Genomic DNA, 22,013 nt, shown 5'->3' on the forward strand with positions numbered 1-22,013 from the left:
CCGTCGGTAAGTTGTTCTAGCGTCATTCAAGCTCTATTCCCATCCAACCAATAGAAAACGAGCGTTCTACCAGGGCGTGGCTAGAAGCGCCCACCTCTATTGGTCAGGAAATTGTCAGGCAAGATCGTCGCACTGCTCTTTCCGCTAGCAAGGAAGCTGGAGGACTGAGCGGCCTGACATACAGCGCTTCCGGTCCAGCTCCTTCCTTCCTGTGTGGCTGCCATCAGAGGTGTAAGGTATGTGTGGAGAGCCGGTTAAATCCAAGCTGTATCTCTCCCATCCGTGGATTTAGTGGTCTATATGCCTCTTAGTTGTACTGGGAAGGGGTTGAGCTGCCCGGTCTGTGAGCTATTACCGCGCGGCTTGTAGGCAGGCTGGCGGTGCAGGTGTGTTAATACACGGGCTATGGTCTCCGGTGTTCTAGAGCTGTTTCGGCGCTGTGTGCACAGGGATTGCTAGAAGCACTTCTTATGTGTGATCTGCCGATTGTTAATCAGCACCAGTTATAAAATGTCTGAATTCTTCCCCCTCAAAGTCACAGGTTTGCTTCAAGCAACCTGCAAACAAGAGCATACTCTGTTTTTTTTTCAGTGCAGACTGCAGAGTGCTGGAAAGGTATTTTATTCAGAAGATTACGAATTATCACTTAGATGATAACGTAGGACTCTTTGGCGAGAAACTGAATTGATTAATGCTGGGTACACACCATGACATTTTCTGGCAGTTTTACTGTCAGATCAATTTTTTTTCCAACATGTCCGATCTGATTTCCAGTCAATTTCTGATTGATTTCCGACTGTTTTCTGTTCATCTCTATTGGATATCATATCGGACATGTTGGAAATAAGCGATCTGACAGTAAATCTGCCAGAAAATCTCAGTGTTTGCCTAGCATAAGGTCTGTTGTGTTTAAACTACATTATGCTGCATGTTGTGCATCAATATTGAGGGACAGTTAAAGGGATACTGTAGGGGGGGGGTCAGGGGAAAATGAGTTGAATTTACCCGGGGCTTCTAATGGTCCCCCGCAGACATCCTGTGCCCGCACAGCCACTCACCGAAGCTCCGGCCCCGCCTCCAGGTCACTTCTCGAATTTCAGACTTTAAAGTCTGAAAACCACTGCGCCTGCATTGCTGTGTCCTCGCTTACCCTGATGTCACCAGGAGCGCACGGAGCAGACACAGACCATACTGAGCCTGCGTAGTACGCTCCTGGTGACATTAGCGGGAGCGAGGACACGACAACGCAGGCGCAGTGGTTTTCAGACTTTAAAGTCTGAAATTCCAGAAGTGAACCAGAGGTGGGGCCAGAGCATTGGGGAGTGGCTGTGCGGGCACAGGATGTCTGCGGGGGACCATTAGAAGCCCTGGGTAAGTTCAACTCATTTTCCCCCGACCCCCCCCCCCCCCCCCCTACAGTATCCCTTTAAGTGACAAGACAATATATAGTCTGTACAGCGCTGCGAAATATGTTCGTGCTATATAAATAATAATCAGATTTTGGTTGCTGTATGCTTCAGGATCAACTTCAGAATTCTGAGTTTGGTATACAAATTAGTGCACTTGAACTGCCCAACCTACATCGCTGATCTTGTCCACAGGCACATACTGACCCGCCCCCTCCAGTTTTCCAACAACCTGCGCCTGTTTGTACTGTGCACTCATCATGCCCATGTGCGTTTGCAGAATTTAAAGGGAACTCAAGGTGATCAGGATATGGCGGCTGCCATGTTTATGTCCTTTATAAACAATACTAGTTGCCTGGCTGTGCTGCTGACTCCGGTTTCCTCCCACATCCCAAAAACATACAGATAAGTTAATTTGCTTCCCCCTAAAAATTGGCCCTAGACTGATACATACACTACATGATATATACATAGACATATGACTATGGTAGGGACTAGATTGTGAGCCCTTCGGAGAGACAGTTAGTGACAAGACAATAAACTCTGTACAGCGCTGCGTAAGATGTCAGCGCTATATAAATAAATAATGAACAGGCCTGCAGCAGATCAGGGTACTCTGACTCAGGTTTTACTGGATTAGCCATATGCTTGTTCCAGGGTTTTGACTCGGCTACTACTTTTGCCCGAAGATCAACATGGCTGCCAGGCAACTGGCATTGTTTACAAGGAAATAAATATGGCAGCCTTATAACTTTCACCTTGGGTTCCCTTTATAACTAGGGCTGCCCCTACTCTCTGGAACTCGCTCACACCAGTCTTAGTCAACCTGAGGTGAAAATAAACTGATGAGGTGGCCAATTGTATTTATCCTAATACTAAAAATGACTTTTTTTTTATTTTTTTTATCCCATGGTTTTATGTTATATTTAAACATTTGCAAAGTAGATTGAACGTTTTGTTGTCTCTGCTCAGTGGCAGCTTATTAAGGGTCCCCAAATTATAATACATGAACTATCTTCTATCTTCCCACTGCTCTCAGAAGTTGTATTCTGCCAGGAAAACTTTTATGGCTGTGATTTGCTTATCAGTCATGTTTACTATATTCCTGACACGGTACCGACAAGACAGAAGCTGTCACTTCCATGCCTAGAAATAACTTTCAGGCAGCAAAATAAAACAAGTAAAAAAAGCTTGGTTATTTTGCACTGTACATACGCATGTTTATCTCCTCATGTCATATGTACAGGTACACTTAAATGCCCTCAAAGGAGGTGTCTCTACCCATGCCCTTTAGCTTGAAAGAGTCTAGTAGGGCCCTCCCTCCTAGTGTTTCCTGCTTGATCATGCACCCTCAGGGCTCAGACACACTAGCGTTTTTTGGCCTCCAGAGCTTTCTGAGAGCTTTTTAAAAAACGCTCCAATTGACTTGCGGTAAAATTGTGTGATTTCACTGCGATCATGTTTTTACTGCGATTTTAATGTAAATGAATGGGAGCGGTTTTTAAAAAGCGCTCAGAAAAGTGCTTATAGTGTGTCTGAGCTCTTAATGTTGCACACCCCTCTCACGGACTAGTACAGACTCTATTTTTACCAAAGACATTTGTTACAAAATAAATTTGCATGATTTTTTTTTTTTGTCCGTTGTGAGCTCCTTTAAAAGGAAATAAATATGGCAGCCTCTATATACATCTCACTTCAGGTTCCTTTTAACATACAAGGTAGGGCATACAACAAAAAACAAGATCATGCCTTGCACCTTTTGTAGGCGCAGATCGCTCTCGACTGGAGACAGGCTGCACATGCGGGACGAAGTGCGACTTGGACACAATACTGGGCTGTCCGGTGGGGAACAGGAGCGGCCCGGGGAGGCACCGAGTGGCTCAAGGGGGTTGAAGGAAGCCCCAGTTGAGTATAAAACATGAGATGACTTTTGTCTCAGGTTCACTTTAAAGGGAAGGTCCGAGCAGCTGAAAAAGTCATTTACTTACTCGGGGCTTCCTTCGGCCCCTAGCAGGCACTATGTCCCTTGCCACAGCTCCACACTCAGCCGCTGGCTCCCAGTCCCCTCCGCTGCAGATTGAACCTCGCCAGGCTGTCCTCTACTGCGCTTGCGTGAGTGCCATTGTCAATCACTTGCACGTGGTGTGAAGTGTACTGCGCACGCGCAGAACTACTGTGCCTGCGCAGTACTCTCCACACCATGTGCGAATGATTGACAATGACGGGGTCAACCATCTGCAGTGGAGGGGACCGGGAGCCAGGGGCTGAGTGCGAAGCTGCGGCGAGGGACATAGTGGCTGGAGGAAGTCCCGAGTGAGTAAATGTATTTTTTTTTTTCAGCTGCTCGGACCTTCCTTTTTAAGCCTGGTACACACACTAAATGGTTTTCGGCCAAGGTGGCTGGTTACGACCATCTCTCCTAAAAATGCCAACGTGGCAGGACTCTGACTCCAATTTTTTTCATTCCAATAAAAAAACAAGTAAATCTTCAAGTATGACAGCACCAATGGATTATGACGTGCAGGGATCACCCCTGGAGTATGCAGGGAAAGGTTACCCATACGATTTCAGGATCCGCACAGTCTAAAATCTTAATTTGTTTATAGCTCATTTAAAAATCCAGGACAAACATTAAAGTGTGTGCTGGGTCGCCATGACTCAAGACGTTTCAGAACATAGTACCTTCCTCAGGTGGTGTGTGATGGAGATGGAGTGTTCTGACGCCATCTGAGGAAAGAACTATGTTCTGAAACGCCGTGCGTCATGCGACCCGGCATACACTTTTGTTTGTCCTGGATTTTTAAATGAGCTATAAATAAAAATATTAGACGGTGCAGATCCTGACATCTTATTAATTAAAAACAAAAACGCAGCAGCATGCAAGTATTTTTTTTTTTTTAATCAAAAAATCGGACCATATAAATTGGAATCGCATGTAGTGTGCAAGAGGCCTCAACGCGAGTTCTGGATTGTTGTTTCACTGTGCACCCTGCCTGCTCGAAGTTATTACTATTATTATTTATTGTATTTATAAAGCGCCAACATATTACGCAGCGCTGAATGTGCACCATACCATCATGTCGCTAGCCTATAGACGTGTATGTGTGTTTAATATTGTTTCCAATGACTGTCTACAGCACCACTTCTGATGGCTATCTTTTTACTCTAACATTAAAAGAGCTTTAATGCCAGGTACACACCATACAATTTTCTGGCAGATTTACCTGCCAGATCGATAATTTCCAACATGTCCGATCTGAATTTCAAACGATTTTTCAATTGATTTCCATAGGAGTGAACATAGTAAAAATGTTTCTGTACTGTTAGCTAAATTAATTATATAGGTAGAGAAAAACAGTTTTGTAAAAGTAATACCTTTTAACGGCTAACTGATAAAGTTCAATGATGCAAGCTTTCTGGGATCTAGTCCCCTTTAAGCATATTTTTAACATTTCTAGCTAACATCTGGTAAACCTGCCAGAAAATTGTATGGTGTGTACCTAGCATAGTACAGACGTGGTGCTGCAGACTGCTTCATTGGAAACTTCTGATCCCAGAGGATCACAGGATCTATTCTGCTTAGCACACATCCTTTCTCTACTTGGTGCTGGACTACGTTGCTTACTATTTAACATTGTTGAAACCTTAGGCTAGCTGTTAATAACAGGTCAAGGTTTTTGCTTGTTTGTTGCTTAGGTGATTGTGCTTATTTTTTTGTAAGGATTTTAGTTTCCCTGATAGATGTTTTTTTTTCTACAGCATGGCCATCCGATACCCTATGGCGGTGGGCCTTAATAAAGGCCATCGAGTGACCAAGAATGTCACAAAGCCCAGACACTCTCGCAGGAGAGGGGTGAGTAGGAATGGCGTGTGATGCAGTCACCATACATCTTCCTGTTATCTTATCACAACTTTGTTCAGCCATGTACACACACATTTTCCTGTGTCAGGATAGCTCTGTATCATCTCTATGTACAGGGGTCCCTAATGCCTGGTACACACCATGCAAGTTCCCGTCAAATTGATCATTTCTGACAGGTCTGATCAGATTTCCAATTGATTTATTGATCACTTATGTACAAAATTGGAAAATTGATCTGACCTGTCGATCTGATGGGAAATTGCATTGTGTTTACCAGGCATAATGCTAGGTACACACCATGCAGTTTCACCTCAGATCAAAACAAATTCTGTCGTGTCCAACTCTATCCTGTTATTGATCGGGAGCAGATCGGACGTGTCGGAAATTAACGCTTCAACACATCGATCTGATGAGAAATTGCATTGTGTAATTGTAGCATAATATCTTTGGCCTCCTTCAGTTATCTGGTGGGAACAGTTGTTTCCCATCCACTATTATTCTTGAGGGAACTTCAAAGCCAGTTTCCACTGCAGGCCATTTTTTGCTTTTCCTCAAAGCTGATATGTTTGATTCTGTCAAGTTTCATATTTTAATTATACCATCGACCCCATCATTAAAGTTGTGGTACAGATCCTATTGCCTTCATAACAAATTAGGATTTACAGGATACCATGATCCAGCTTTTTGGTTATAATTGGAGCTTGAGTAGAATCTGAGTATAAAGTGGTTGGTACAATGTGTTCTATAGCCCCAGAGTGTGTGGGCCGGTTCTTAGTGTTCTCAGCTGGTCTGGGTTAAGAATCTAATATTAGAGTAAGAACCGCACACCTATATCAAGCAGGTGCTGGATCCTGGAACATTTGTAATCTGCAAGATCAAATGAGGGGTCCGCACACAGACTTGTTCAGGAACAGTGTACTATTTATTGTCCCATCACACAAGCATCTGACTTTACAAAGAGGATCGTTTCGGAGCCAAGGAGGTCCCCTTTGTCAAGGGACATGTATGTCCTAGCCTTGACAAAGGGGATGTAACGATTAGGTGCTGCAACTCAGATGTCTGATCATTGGTGATCTGCAGAATCACTAATAATACAGACGCTATACCTGATTATGTGGTGATCTGCAGAATCACTAATAATACAGACGCTATACCTGATTATGTGGTGATCTGCAGTATCACCAATAATACAAGTATAGCTAGCTGAGAGTAAGGTGTTATGCAACCGTAGAGTAAATGGATAGATCTCACCATAGGAGCTGGTGAGTACTATCTGCAACAGTGCTAGACCTCACCAGCTGAGCTGGTGGGTACTAGCTGCGAGAACAGTGCTAGACCTCACCAGAGGAGCTGGTGGGTACTAGCTGCAACAGTATAGACTTTTCCAGAGGAGCTGGAGGGTCTATCAACACAAATAACAATACCTTTACCAGAGGAGCTGGGAAAGTACTAATAATGAAAGAACTAAAGAAGTTTGGCTAAACCTTACCAGAGGAGCTGGTAAGGTACTGACAGTGCATATGACTGAATAGTTAAACTAGACCTTTCCAGTGGAGCTGGAAAGGTAATAACAGCACAAGTGACTAAATAGTTAGCGAGATCTTGCCAGAGGAGTTGGCAAGGTACTAACAGCACCAGTGGCTGAATAGTGTAGCAAGACCTTGTCAGAGGAGCTTGCAAGGTACTAACAGCACCAGTGACTGAATAGTTTAGCAAGACCTTGTCAGAGGAGCTGGCAAGGTACTAAGTCACTGGAGCTTATACAAGTGAGTCTGAACCTCACCAGAGGGGCTGGTGGGTTCTAGAATCAAAATCCGTTTTATTTCGCCAAGTACAGCAAGAGCCATAATCGGAATTATTTGTGGTACACATGGCATAGACAGAGTAAAGACATACAACACATACAGTTTGAAATGCAGTAATCAGATATACAGACAGTGATGCCGGTAAACGCTAGTAGAAGGCCCCCCTTTCCGGATAAGAACCGAGGGAGGCAGCGACGGGGACAAGCTGACCGACCCGTCAATTACGAGTGCAGGCCGGACCGGGTAAGGTCAGAGTTCAGTGACCGAACGGCTTGGGGGAAGAAGGTGTTCTTCTGCCTGGTGGTTTTGGATGCTATAGTCCTGAAACGGCGGCCCAACGGGAGGAGCTTGAAGTAATGGCTGCCAGGGTGAGAGGGGTCACGGGAGATCGTGGTGGCCCTCTTCCTCAATCTAGCGGAGTGGAGGAGATCAAGAGGTGGAAGAGGGGTCCCGATGATTCTCTCTGCATCAGCTATGACCCTCTGCGGTTTATGTTTATCACTGGCCGTTGCGCCTGCGTACCAAACAATGACTGAGGAGCAGAGGATGGATTCTATGGTGGCAGTATAGAAGCTGACCAGCAGCTCCCGTGGCATGCCGAATCTCTTCAGTTGGCGCAGGAAGAACAACCTCTGCTGGGATTTTTTGAATTTTAGTGGTGTTATGCCCCCATTTGAGGTTATTGGTGAGAGTCGTGCCGAGTAACTGAACCGATGACACCGTAGAGACTTCTGTTTCTCCAATGAGGACAGGTAGGAGGGGGGGAGGGTTGCTCCTGAAGTCTACAACTAGTTCAACAGTCTTTGCCGTGTTGAGAACTAGGTTGTTCTCCCTGCACCAGTTGCAAATTCTCTCGACCTCGCTCCGGTATTTATGCTCTCCGTTGCTTCCAATTAGGCCAATAATAGTGGTGTCATCTGCAAATTTGATGACCGTCACAGAGTCAGCGGATGAGATGCAGTTGTTGGTGTAAAGGGAGAACAGTAGAGGTGACAGAACACAGCCTTGTGGAGCCCCAGTATTGGTGGTTCGAGTGCTGGAGTAATAGTTGCCAAGCTTCACCTGCTGTGTTCTATTTGTCAGGAAGTCCTTGATCCAGGCTCGGAGAGTGGGATCAACTTCGAGCTGTGTCAGATTGGTGATCAGGATGTCAGGGCAGATTGTGTTGAACACTGAGCTAAAGTCTAGGAACAGGATCCTGGCATAGGAGGCCGGGCTGTCTAAGTGCTTAGTGATGTGTGCCACGCTGACACTGATGGCATCCTCCATGGATCTGTTTGCCCTATATGCAAATTGGAGCGGGTCTAAAAGGGTGTCCGTGGACCTCTTCAGGTGGGCAAGGACCAACCGCTCAAGGAGCTTCATGATGTTAGAGGTTAGGGCCACTGGGCGGAAGTTATTGTGCTCGGTACTGCCTGGTTTCTTTGGGACTGGTACAATTATAGACCTCTTCAAACAGGAGGGGACTGTACCCTCAGATAATGACTGCTTAAATAAGGAGGTGAGCACAGGGGCTAGCTGATCGGCACAGGTTCTCAGGCAGACAGACGACACTCCGTCCGGGCCGGAAGATTTCCTTGGGTTCAGCTTCTGGAGGTGCCGGAGTACCTCTGATTCCAGAACAGCGCTAGGAGCCAGGGCGCCGAGTACACCAGAGGTCAATGCGGATTTGCCCACGGGCTGGTTGGGATGTTGCTCGAACCTGCAGTAGAACTCATTGAGCTCCTCCGCCAGTCGAGGGCTCAGGGTCGCCGTTTGGGATGCTGGTTTGAAGTTCGTGGCTGCTCTCAGGCCCTTCCATACTTTCCCGTGTGTTGGTGGACTGAAGGCAGAGCCCCAGCTTCTCAGCGTAGGCCCTCTTTGCCGATGGTAGTTCTCTTTTCGGGGCGAGCCTAGCTTCTCTGAAATCCTCTACGGACCCAGACCTGTGTGCCTCCTCTTTGTGTTTCCGAAGTCTGCGAAGCCTGTCGTTGAACCAGGGCTTGTTGTTGGGGTAGACCCTGAAGGACTTGGACGGGATACGTGCTTCTTCGCAGAAGGTGATGTAGGAGGAGATATTCTAATGGCCAGAGCACCTCACCAGTGGCTAGTGCCCACTTGTGAGTAGAGTAGTCAGACAGGCAAAGTATGAGAACAGGCAGGCAGAGACAGTACCAAAAGGGCAGGCAAGAGAGTAGTTAATATCAGGCAGAGGTTCAGCAACTAAAGTCAGAAAGGCAGAGGTACAGAATCGTTCAGCAATAGCAAGCTCAGATAGTAGCCAGAATCATACACCGGTTATCAGAAATACAATGTAATAATAACTAACTATAGATGTTTATCGCAAACACTGCATATACATCTATCAACTGGAACCTCACTAGGTCTGAGCGCTAACACGAGTGTATTCGCAACAGCAGACTGGTTGCCAATGATTAGTGAAGGCTTAAGAAGCCGAGGAGAGCCCAGCGCCACGCCCCGTAGCAATCAGCCAATCCTAGCGGCGTGAGTCACTCCTGACGTCAGCCGACCGGCAGGTCAGCTGACGCGCCTTCTTCCAGCATAAAGGTCCTGTCTCCGTGCGCGCCCGCGCGATACAGAGACCCTATGAGCCAGAGACAATGCTCCCTGCGTGCTGGACGCCGCCGGTACTGATGAGGCCTGTGAACAAGGAACAAAGGCGGCTGTGGATCTATCCTGTGCATCCGCAGCCGCCACAGTTTCAGACGTTACAGGGGACTTGCTTGGCCTAGTAACGATCATTGGTACAGTATATGGACAATTGCTTGTACATGTGTGATGGGACAATAAATAGTACACTGTTCCTGAACAAGGCTTTGAGCGGACCCTTCCTCTGATTTTTGTGGGTTAAGAATCTAGCAGTGGTACACGTGTGTCAACCCCCCCCCCCCTCCCCACAAGGTTGCTTAACGGTCCGATGACATGGGTGTGGGCGCTCTCGTGCAGAAGGGCCAACTCGCTGCGTGCTGGATCTTTAATTGACATCAGCAGTGGAGTCCATTTTCCTCATCCCTACCCCACCCATGAAAGTCTCTCTGCAGTGCCCAGTGCTTCTGTACAGCATATGCAATGGCATCCGCGGATTGAGTTCAAACCTAGTGGGTGACACAAATTACTCCTAATTAGTTCTTGTGTAAGCATCTTTAGGCTGTGTGCTACTTAAAGTGAACCCGAGATGAGGGTGATATGGAGGCTGACCTGTTTTTTTCCTTGTAAGCAATAGCAGTTGCCTGGCTATCCTACTGATCCTCTAATACATTTAGCCATAGACCCTGAACAAGCATATGCAGATCAGGTGTTTCTGACCATATTTTCAGATCTGACAAGATTAGCTGCATGCTTGTTTCTGGTGGTGTTCAGCCACTGCTGCAGCCAAATCAGCAGGGCTGCCAGGCAACTGGTATTGCCTAAAAGGAAATAAATATCACAGTCCCTCATATCGCACTTTCCTCGGATTCACATTCAAGGGTGATGTTATCTGTAAATTTATTAAATCGACTGCAAATTACCTCCCTAATTGGCTTCAATTCTTTGGCAACCTATTTTTTTTCCCCTACAAACACGTCCTCTTCTCGGTAGTCTTTATACTGTGCACGCCATTCTCTGTGTTGCTTGGTGAAAGCTTTACATAGATAACCCAATCTTTAGAGGAGGTCTCATTACTTTCTTTATGCTGACCATGCTAGTTCAGGATACTTCATGTTGTGTTTTTTTTTTTTTTTTTTTTTTACACCCCTATCCATCTTGTCAGCTTGTAAGAAATGACCCTAATTTAACAGCAGCATAATGAGCCCTTTATAAATTTGCACCCAGGAAATTGGCATGGTGTCTAAAGATCTGTAATGAACGTTTATATTGTAGCGTCTGACCAAGCACACCAAGTTCATCCGTGACATGATCCGAGAAGTGTGTGGCTTTGCCCCGTATGAGAGACGTGCCATGGAGTTGCTTAAAGTTTCTAAAGACAAGAGAGCCCTGAAATTCATAAAGAAGAGGGTAAGGAAAAGATTATTTCAGTAGGCTTCACTAAATGTTTACTTAGCTGAAGCAAGACTGTTTGGGTTTTTTTTTTTTGGTTTTTTTTATTGAATGCTGTAAATTTTCTTATACTGTTAACTGTAAGCACATGAGTCAATTCATCAAGGGAAATCCGTTGAAAGAAAAATGTTGGAGAAGCTTAAAGGATTTATCAGGCAATAAAAGGTAAAATAAGGGCTACTTACCCGTGGCTTCGTCCAGCCCCAAGCTTCCCAGCATGTCCCTCGCCGCATCTCTGCCCGCAGCCGCTCGCCGTCTCTGCTTCCCGGTCTGCGGTGATGACGTTAGGCCGACCTGTAGGTACTGCGCCTGCGCAAGCGGCGCGGTCAATCACCTCCACGTGGACCGGAGCGTACTGCGCAGGCGCAGAACTACTGCGCCTGCGCAGTACGCTCCGGTCCACGTGGCGGTGATTGACAGCGCCGCTCTGTGGGCAGAGCTGCGGCGAGGGACATGCTGGGAGCTTGGGGCTGGACGAGGCCCCAGGTAAGTAGCCCTTATTTTACCTTTTATTGCCTGATAACTCCTTTAAGTTGCTATTCAAGTCAGAAAAGCTGTTTTTTGTTTTTGTTTTTTTACTTGGAGAACCCGAGGCGTTGTTTAAAAAATGAAAAATAAACATACTGCCTGCTACAGTTCATCTTCCGGATCCAGGTGCGGCACGTCACAATGTTCTCCGCTGCCCTGTTCATCCACCAGGTGGAGAAGAAAAAATAATTTTCCAAGATGGCCGCAACCCCAGAAGTACTTCCAGGGGCGCTGCACATACCTGAGAACAGTGCACGAGATGGCCTTAGCTCTGGCTATGCTCAGTAGCTGATCTCAAACGTATTTATATTTTTTCTTTAACTATGCAAGCATGGAGGGCGGGGGAGATGCAGTGAAGGGGCGTTCCTGATGCCTGAGAGGGCGTTCTGCAGGAGTCACTTTCAGGGAAAGGATGCCTCTTCTGCTATCGAATGCTAACAGTCTCCTTAAAGTGAATGTTTACCTCTTTAAAAATAAAAAAGTCAGATACTCACCTAAGGAGAGGGAAGGCTCGGTCCTAATGAGCCTTCCCTCTCCTCTCCCGGTGTCCGGTCCCGCGCAGGATCCCCCGTGGCAGTATTCGACCAGTTCGGTCAAATACTGCCACTTCTGCAGCCGAAGGGAGCTTTCGGGATCACTCGGGCTCCCGAAGACGGGCCGCTCCATACTACGCATGCGCGAGCGCCCTCTATGACGCACTCGCGCGTGCGTAGTATGGAGCGGCCCGTCTTTGGAAGCCCGAGTGCTTCCGAAGACCTCCGAAGTCCCTGCGGCGGTGGACGCGAACGGGGGAGCCAGCGCAGCACCGAGGGCACCGGGACAGGAGAGGGAAGGCTCATTAGGACCGAGCCTTCCCTCTCCTTAGGTGAGTATCTGACTTTTTTATTTTTAGATTGGTAACCACTGGCTTTAACGGCAGATTTTTGTTGGGGGGGGGGGGGGGGGTTCACAACAAAAGTAAGGAAAAGGACATTATGCCTTGATTACCAATGGTGATGTTTCTTATTTATGCACTTGGTGATCTGGGCAAAAACCTTTATAATATGAAATGTATGTATGCCATGCTTCTATTGTAGATTTGGGCCAGTTTTACACTTAATGACACACACAAGCCTGTGGTGGAATGCACTGACAGTCATATGCATATGTTCACCCCCCAGCTCACTGACGTACGGACAGGAAGTACGTTACTGGGATTGCCATCACTGGCAAATGCGCACCATGCTACTATCAATTAAATTCCTGCGTTGCCCAATGACTTCTGTCGTGAAAGAAGTCATACGGAAACGCGCTTCAGACATTGCGTCAGCTTGGCTGCTATTTGGAAGCTTGCGAGGTGGTAAATGTAGAAGGCCCCATACACTTGCATTGCCATTGCGTTACCCTGCGGTAAAACGGTAACACATCGCACACTTGCAATGCAAGTGTAATAGGGGCCTAAAGGCTTGTTTTTGGGAGAACCAGTTATAACTTACCTGTATGTTTTGTTTTTTTTGGACATTTGAAGAAAGTGGAATGCCTGGGGGAAATCCATGCAAACATGGGTAGATATTGTCCTGACCCCCAAATTTTAAATGTTTGGACCCTAGCACTGAAAGGTGAGACTGCTGTCTCCTACATCGCCCAGTTGATCTGCATTTTTGTAGTGGCAGCAAGTGGTTTGTCTACCAAAATTCTCCTGTAGTGACAATCCACCACTCCACTCACTTAAAGGGAATCTGAGGTTTAACCACTTAACGACCAGCTAACACCCATAGGCGTCAGCAGGTCTTAAGTGGGTTACCATGGAAACGGCCGCTCGGTCAGTTCACGGAGGGTGTCTCCGTGAACAGCCGGAGAGCCGCCGATCGCGGCTCGCCGGCAAAATGTAAACACGCGGGGAAGAAATCCCCGCTGTTTACATCATACGGCGCTGCTGCGCAGCAGCGCCGTAAGGCAGATCGGCGATCCCCGGCCTCTGATTGGCCGGGGATCGCCGGCATCTGATAGGCGGAAGCCTATCCTTCAATGCGCAGGACGGAACTCCACCCTGCGCATTACGGAGAGAGGGAGGGAGGTAAGGAGGCAGAGGGCGGAAATGGCTGCGGAGGGGGGCTTTAAGGAGCCCCCCCCCCCCCCCCCCGCAAAACGCAGATGGCCGGCGGCGATCAGACCCCCCGCCCCCCACGCCGACGCAGCACAGATCGGGTCAGCATAGGCTGGTCCTTAAGTGGTTAAAGGAGTCACCAGGTCATTATATGGAAAATAAGTGCTACTTACCCGGGGCTTCGTCCAGCCCCAAGCTCCCAGCATGTCCCACACTGCAGTTCCGCCGTTCGCTGCCGCTGCCTCCCGATCCTCGGCGATGACTCCAGGTCAGCCTGTACTGCACATGCGCGAGCGGCGCTGTCAATCACCGCAGCGTGGTTTGGAGTGTACTGTGCAGACACAGTAGTTCTTCGCCTGCGCAGTACGCTCCAGTCCATGCGGCAGTGAATGACAGCGCATCTCGTACAGGCAGACCTCCAGGTCAGCGCCGGGGACCGGGAAGCTTCACAGGCGAACGGCTCACCGCGGTGCTGCAGCGAGGGACATGCTGGGAGCTTGGGGCTGGACGAACCCCCATATAAGTAGCACTTATAAGTAGCAGTAGTTCTGCGCATGCGCAGTACAGCCCGGCGGACGTCCGATGACGTCAGAGCGCCGGCGTGGGACGCAGAAGTACCTGGACTTGGAGCGCAGAAGAGCCCGACCTGGCAGCCGGCCTGGCCGGGTCGGCCACCGGAGACCACCGGGAGCCTGCGGAGCGGCGGCGAGGGCACCTCCTGCCTGCCACGGGCTGGAGGAAGCCCCAGGTAAGTGGAAATTGATTTTTATTTTTCCTCCACCCTCCCTGAACCTTCCCTTTAAGTAAATTTGATTTGTGTGTGTAGTACAGCGAAGAAATGGAACATTAGTAGCACAGACGAGTCTCTCATTGTTTTCCAGTACAGAAAGAGTTAGAGAACCCGAGGTGTTTTTTTTTGTTTTTTTTAAATCTCAATAGGACACAGAGGCATGTTCTGTGTGCACAATGACATGCCTCTGTGTCCTTCTGCTGCCGCCGCCAGTTTACTTTCTGCTTGGAATTGGGCCAATCGTTTCGACTGATAATGGCTAGAATTTGATTGGCTGACATTAACATCTGTTTTGTTCTCTCACCTTGTACAGTTCATGGTTAATTTGATAATTCTGCAACTGCAATCTTATCAATTAGCAGTTCTTGTTCTGGATGATGATCAACACGGTCTAAAAATGGCGCAATTCAGGGGGGTGGAATCGGATATGTAAATGGATCTTATATTAAGCATAGGATGCATTTACACTTTCCACTTAAAACAAAGTGAAACGTAGTGCACATTCCCAACCAGCAAAAAATTGCAGAAGCCCACAAAATTGATGCAGGCCTACGGGAATGGACAATGTCTGTTCTTCTCAATATGCCGTTTTTGCAAACGTTCGGATTAGTTCCTGCTCTGTTTACCTGTCTTCGGTCATTTCATGTCCTCTGCCGATGTTGGCACTGCCGCTCCGCTGTAGGGACGTGAGTTAATATATAGATCTTAGCCCTGGATGACCAAACACCAAAGAAAATGCTCACTGACAGACAGCACTCTGCCACTTATATATAGTCTGCAGACTGCTTGTCAGCCAATAAGAAGTGCACATACATTACACCTAGTCTGCAGTTCTTAATTAAGCAGAGGCTGTGCAATACAGCCAATCGTTGGAGAGGGCTTCAGTCGCATATAGACAAAGGCTATATGACCAGCAGGGGGGCACCAGCATGCAGGAATCTCCCTCTCATCCCCCCCCCCCCTCCTAACTAAACTGCATAAGGAGCTACAAATTAAGCCCTTAGCCCTGGCTGAAACATCGGGCACCCATTGGATTGCAAAAGACCTAGTTCATCCATAAGAATCCTCCATGATGCTGATAGGTAAACCATTTAAAGAGACTCTGAAGCGAGTGAGCTAGGTTTTGATTCGTGTAAAGCACCTTACATAGTGCCAAAACGCTGCTATCCAGCGGCAAAACGAGGGGTCTTTACCCCCCAAATTACCCCCCCCCCCCCCCTGCAAAATCCACAACTTTCTAGGTCGTGGATTTTGCTGCTCATGGAGGCAGAGCTATGAGCTGCAGTTCTGCCTCCATGCGCGTCAATCTGCCGGCGGATCTCCGCCTCTCCCCGCTCCTCTCTGTGAAGGAAGAGTGAGAGCAATAAAAATCCGTGTAAAGCAAGCACCCAAGGAGGGGAAAAAAAGATGATGGATGTGCTCAGGCTTGCAGCGTCTCTGCACTCCAGACGTTCCAACAACTTCTCCACAGTCAAGCCAGCACCATCTGTAATGTAGTAGCTCTTTTATCAATTAAAATAGCATGACCGATATCTTCACAGCGACAGCAGCGCTGTTTTGACCATCAGATCTTTTTCAAGCTGTATAAGGTATACGGACATTACCTTATACAGCTTGAAAAAGATCCAAAGATCGAAACAGCGCTGCTGTCGCTGTGAAGATGTCTGTCGTGCTATTTTAGTTAATAAAAGAGCTACTACATTACAGATGGTGCTGGCTTGACTGTGGAGAAGGAAGAGTGAGAGGGGATGGAAGAGGCGGCGATCAGCCGGGATTGACGCTTTGAGAGGCAGAGCTACAGCCATTAGCTCTGCCTCAAGCAGGAAGCTCTCCCCGGACCAAGAAGGGATTTGGGGGGTAAAGACCCCTCGTTTTGCTGTGGGATAGCGGCGGTTTAGCACTATGTAAGGTGCTTTACACGAATCAAATCCTGACTCACTCGCGTCAGTCTCTTTAACCACTTGAGGACCTAGGGCTTTCTACCCCTTAAGGACCGGCCACTTTTTTTCCATTCAGACCACTGCAGCTTTCACGGTTTATTGCTCGCTCATACAACCTACCACCTAAATAAATTTTGGCTCCTTTTTCTTGTCACTAATAAAGCTTTCTTTTGGTGCTATTTGATTGCTCCTGCGATTTTTACTTTTTATTATATTCATCAAAAAAGACATGAATTTTGGCAAAAAAATGATTTTTTTTTTAACTTTCTGTGCTGACATTTTTCAAATAAAGTAAAATTTCTGTATACATGCAGCGCGAAAAATGTGGACAAACATGTTTTTGATAAAAAAAAAAACCCATTCAGTGTATATTTATTGGTTTGGGTAAAAGTTATAGCGTTTACAAACTATGGTGCAAAAAGTGAATTTTCCCATTTTCAAGCATCTATGACTTTTCTGACCCCCTGTCATGTTTCATGAGGGGCTAGAATTCCAGGATAGTATAAATACCCCCCAAATGACCCCATTTTGGAAAGAAGACATCCCAAAGTATTCACTGAGAGGCATAGTGAGTTCATAGAAGATATTATTTTTTGTCACAAGTAAGCGGAAAATGACACTTTGTGACAAAAAAAAAAAAGTTTCCATTTCTTCTAACTTGCGACAAAAAAAAATGAAATCTGCCACGGACTCACCATGCCCCTCTCTGAATACCTTGAAGGGTCTACTTTCCAAAATGGGGTCATTTGTGGGGTGTGTTTACTGTCCTGACATTTTGGGGGTGCTAAATTGTAAGCACCCCTGTAAAGCCTAAAGGTGCTCATTGGACTTTGGACCCCTTAGCGCAGTTAGGCTGCAAAAAAGTGCCACACGTGGTATTGCCGTACTCAGGAGAAGTAGTATAATGTGTTTTGGGGTGTATTTTTACACATACCCATGCTGGGTGGGAGAAATATCTCTGTAAATGACAATTTGTTAATTTTTTTTACACACAATTGTCCATTTACAGAGATCTTTCTCCCACTCAGCATGGGTATGTGTAAAAATACACCCCAAAACACATTATACTACTTCTCCTGAGTACGGCGATACCACATGTGTGGCACTTTTTTGCACCCTAACTGCGCTAAAGGGCCCAAAGTCCAATGAGTACCTTCAGGATTTCACAGGTCATTTTGAGAAATTTAGTTTCAAGACTACTCCTCACGGTTTAGGGCCCCTAAAATGCCAGGGCAGTATAGGAACCCCACAAATGACCCCATTTTAGAAAGAAGACACCCCAAGGTATTCCGTTAGGAGTATGGTGAGTTCATAGAAGTTTTTATTTTTTTGTCACAAGTTAGCGGAAATTGATTTTAATTTTTTTTCACAAAGTGTCATTTTCCGCTAACTTGTGACAAAAAATAAAATCTTCTATGAACTCACCATACTCCTAACGGAATACGTTTGGGTGTCTTCTTTCTAGAATGGGGTCATTTGTGGGGTTCCTATACTGCCCTGGCATTTTAGGGGCCCTAAACCGTGAGGAGTAGTCTTGAAACAAAAATGACCTGTGAAATCCTAAAGGTACTCATTGGACTTTGGGCCCCTTAGCGCAGTTAGGCTGCAAAAAAGTGCCAATCATGTGGTATCGCCGTACTCGGGAGATGTAGTATAATGTGTTTTGGGGTGTATTTTTACACATACCCATGCTGGGTGGGAGAAATACCTCTGTAAATGACAATTGTTTGATTTTTTTTTTTTTACACACAATTGTCCATTTACAGAGAGATTTCTCCCACCCAGCATGGGTATGTGTAAAAATACACCCCAAAACACATTATACTACTTCTCCTGAGTACGGCGATACCACATGTGTGACACTTTTTTGCAGCCTAGGTGCGCTAAGGGGCCCAACGTCCTAATCACAGGTCATTTTGAGGCATTTGTTTTCTAGACTACTCCTCACGGTTTAGGGCCCCTAAAATGCCAGGGCAGTATAGGAACCCCACAAGTGACCCCATTTTAGAAAGAAGACACCCCAAGGTATTCCGTTAGGAGTATGGTGAGTTCATAGAAGATTTTATTTTTTGTCACAAGTTAGTGAAAAATGACACTTTGTGAAAAAAAAACAAAAATCAATTTCCGCTAACTTTTGACAAAAAATAAAATCTTCTATGAACTCGTCATACACCTAACAGAATACATTGGGGTGTCTTTTTTTCTAAAATGGGGTCCGTTTCTGGGGTTCCTATACCGCCCTGGCATTTTACGGGCCCAAAACCGTGAGTAGTCTGGAAACCAAATGTCTCAAAATGACTGTTCAGGGGTATAAGCATCTGCAAATTTTGATGACAGGTGGTCTATGAGGGGGCGAATTTTGTGGAACCGGTCATATGCAGGGTGGCCTTTTAGATGACAGGTTGTATTGGGCCTGATCTGATGGATAGGAGTGCTAGGGGGGTGACAGGAGGTGATTGATGGGTGTCTCAGGGGGTGGTTAGAGGGGAAAATAGATGCAATCAATGCACTGGGGAGGTGATCGGAAGGGGGTCTGAGGGGGATCTGAGGCTTTGGCCGAGTGATCAGGAGCCCACACGGGGCAAATTAGGGCCTGATCTGATGGGTAGGTGTGCTAGGGGGTGACAGGAGGTGATTGATGGGTGTCTCAAGGTGTGATTAGAGGGGGGAATAGATGCAAGCAATGCACTGGCGAGGTGATCAGGGCTGGGGCCTGAGGGCATTCTGAGGGTGTGGGCGGGTGATTGAGTGCCCTAGGGGCAGATAGGGGTCTAATCTGATAGGTAGCAGTGACAGGGGGTGATTGATGGGTAATTAGTGGGTGTTTAGGGTAGAGAACAGATATAAACACTGCCCTTGGGAGGTGATCTGACGTCGGATCTGCGGGCGAACTATTGGTGTGGGTGGGTGATCAGATTGCCCGCAAGGGGCAGGTTAGGGGCTGATTGATGGGTGGCAGTGATTGATGGGTGATTGACAGGTGATCAGTGGGTTATTACAGGGAAGAACAGATGTAACTAATGCCCTGGCGAATTGATAAGGGGGGGGGTCTGAGGGCAATCTGAGCGTGTAGGCGGGTGATTGGGTGCCCGCAAGGGGCAGATTAGGGTCTGATCTGATGGGTAACAGTGACAGGTGGTGATAGGGGGTGATTGATGGGTAGTTAGTGGGTGTTTAGAGGAGAGAATAGATGTAAACACTGCGTTTGGGTGGTGATCTGATGTCGGATCTGCGGGCGATCTATTGGTGTGGGTGGGTGATCAGATTGCCCGCAAGGGGCAGGTTAGAGGCTGATTGATGGGTGGCAGTGACAGGGGGTGATTGATGGGTGATTGACAGGTGATTAGGGGGGATAGATACATACAGTACACAGGGGGGAGGGGGGGTCTGGGGAGAATCTGAGGGGTGGGGGGTGATCAGGAGGGGGCAGTGGGCAGGGGGGGGGAGATAGTGACAGGGAGTGATTGATGGGTGATTAGGGGGGTGATTGGGTGCAAACAGGGGTCTGGGGGGTGGGCAGGGGGGGGTCTGAGGGGTGCTGTGGGCGATCTGGGGCAGGGGGGGGGAGAAATCAGTGTGCTTGGGTGCAGACTAGGGTGGCTGCAGCCTGCCCTGGTGGTCCCTCGGACACTGGGACCACCAGGGCAGGAGGCAGCCTGTATAATACACTTTGTAAACATTACAAAGTGTATTATACACTTTGTATGCGGCGATCGCGGGGTTAACATCACGTATGATGCGATCGCTCCGCCCATGCCCTTAAATGAACCGCCGCCTCTGTGGGTGAGTCGGTCCTTAAGGGCTCCACTTCCCGGCCGCCTCTGTGCGTTAGGCGGTCGGGAAGTGGTTAAAATACCCGCTGGTGCAGTGAGGATTCCCAATGGTCTTTTGCATGCCAGTGGGGGCCTGATGCTTCGGACAGGGCTCCGATCTATACACCGGAACTGGTACGGTGGAACAGAGTGACAGTGATCCTGATTGGCGATGCAGACTGGCTGCAAAGGGCGGTAGGGTGAGTAGCGTGAATATCTCGCTGGACGCTACAACAGGGCACAGTATATCCACTCAGAATACCCTGTGAACGAACTGCTGTGCATCCAGCAGTGTGGACCTAGCCTGAGCTTTAATGTTATTGCTTCCAGTAATCTTGGGAAACCAGTGATATATTTTTTGCTGTTAAAGGAATACTGTAACCCTGTAAAGAAAAAAAGTTGCTTACCTGGGGTTGCGCTAGTACAAAACAATGCCTGCCGCGGCTCGCTTCTGACAATTGGGACTTTAGAGCTTTCCTGCCTGTGCAGGAAGCGCCCGGTGACATCAACGGGAGAGAGGACGTGCGCAGCGTCTTGTGACATTAGTCGCAAATACCGGAAGTGAGCTGCGGCGTGGGATCGGAGCATCGTTTTGTACCGGCATGGGCACAAGACATCTGTGAGGGGCCGTTAGAAGCCCCAGGTAAGTTCAACTTTTTTTAGGGGTTACAGTACTAGAGTTTTTTTTTTTGTTTTTTTTTTGTTTAATGCTTTGCAGGAGGCATATACTTTAAAAGTAGGTGTGGCTGTTTATTTCACTACCACCTATTATAGTGTCCCTCATACTGTCTTTTTCTTACGGTATCCCCTATTATAGTGTGCTCTATCATACTTCCCACACAATGGGGGGAAATGCCAAGGAACCCCTGCAGAGTACTCAAGGAACCCTGGGGTTCCAAGGATGAGAAAGCCTGCTTCTGACCATGGATGGAGTTTGTAGTTTTATCTCTGAAAAGCATCTAAGCGTTTGCAGTTTTTCCATGTCTGTACCCAGTTGATAGAGTGGTTTGTAAGTAATTTTTTTTTAATATTTTTCAGATTGGCACTCACATTCGGGCCAAGAGAAAGAGAGAAGAGCTCAGCAATGTTTTGGCTGCCATGAGAAAGGCCGCAGCCAAGAAAGATTAAGCTGTAAACCAATATTTCTGCTAATAAACTGTTAAAAAGTCTGTTGACTGATTTGTCTTATGAAACCTATTAACATCATAATTATGTTCACAGCATTTTAAGCCATCAGTAGAAAAACTGGTATTTGTGGCTGCTCAGGAATTTCCCTTTCACTTGTTGTCCTGGTGACACCCAAGGCACTAAGTGAGAGACCGCATTGACCCGCCGAGTGTTGTGTTCATTTTATATTTCCCTTCTTTTTCACTGTTGTCTCTGATCCAGCTGCAGAAGTTGCTCTTCCTGAATGACCGTGATCACTGATATAGGAAAGAGAATGGTCATTAATTGAGATGAAGACCACACAAACAAACTGAGGTTCTGGCTAGGAGCACACAAGGCATAACTGCTAGCGTTGTGGAAAGAGCTAACATTTTTGCCCATAATAGGTCTAAGGGACGCATGAAACGTATGTAAAACGCACATAATTTATTCCAATGGGGACTGAGTGGATTGTGCTTTTTACATGTGGTTTTTTTTGTCTTTGTTTTTTTTTTTTTTTATGCATTTTATTTTAAATATATGATGCTGTATTTTACTCCATTCTAAAAAGAAAATATTGAATAACCAACCGCATGAAAT

The 22,013-nt window shown here is 47.0% G+C and overlaps 1 protein-coding gene across 1 annotated transcript; it reads left to right on the forward strand.

The window, feature by feature from the left end:
• The first annotated feature begins 130 nt into the window (after positions 1-130).
• RPL36 (ribosomal protein L36) lies at positions 131-21,436 on the forward strand. The gene is made up of 4 exons (XM_068233644.1): positions 131-236; positions 5,166-5,259; positions 10,935-11,069; positions 21,306-21,436. Exons 2-4 carry the CDS (start codon positions 5,167-5,169, stop codon positions 21,393-21,395), a joined length of 318 nt encoding a protein of 105 aa, XP_068089745.1. The 5' UTR covers positions 131-236; position 5,166; the 3' UTR covers positions 21,396-21,436.
• Positions 21,437-22,013: the final 577 nt, after the last annotated feature.

The sequence above is a fragment of the Hyperolius riggenbachi genome, chromosome 1 (assembly GCF_040937935.1).
Source record: "Hyperolius riggenbachi isolate aHypRig1 chromosome 1, aHypRig1.pri, whole genome shotgun sequence".
Lineage (NCBI taxonomy): Eukaryota > Metazoa > Chordata > Amphibia > Anura > Hyperoliidae > Hyperolius > Hyperolius riggenbachi.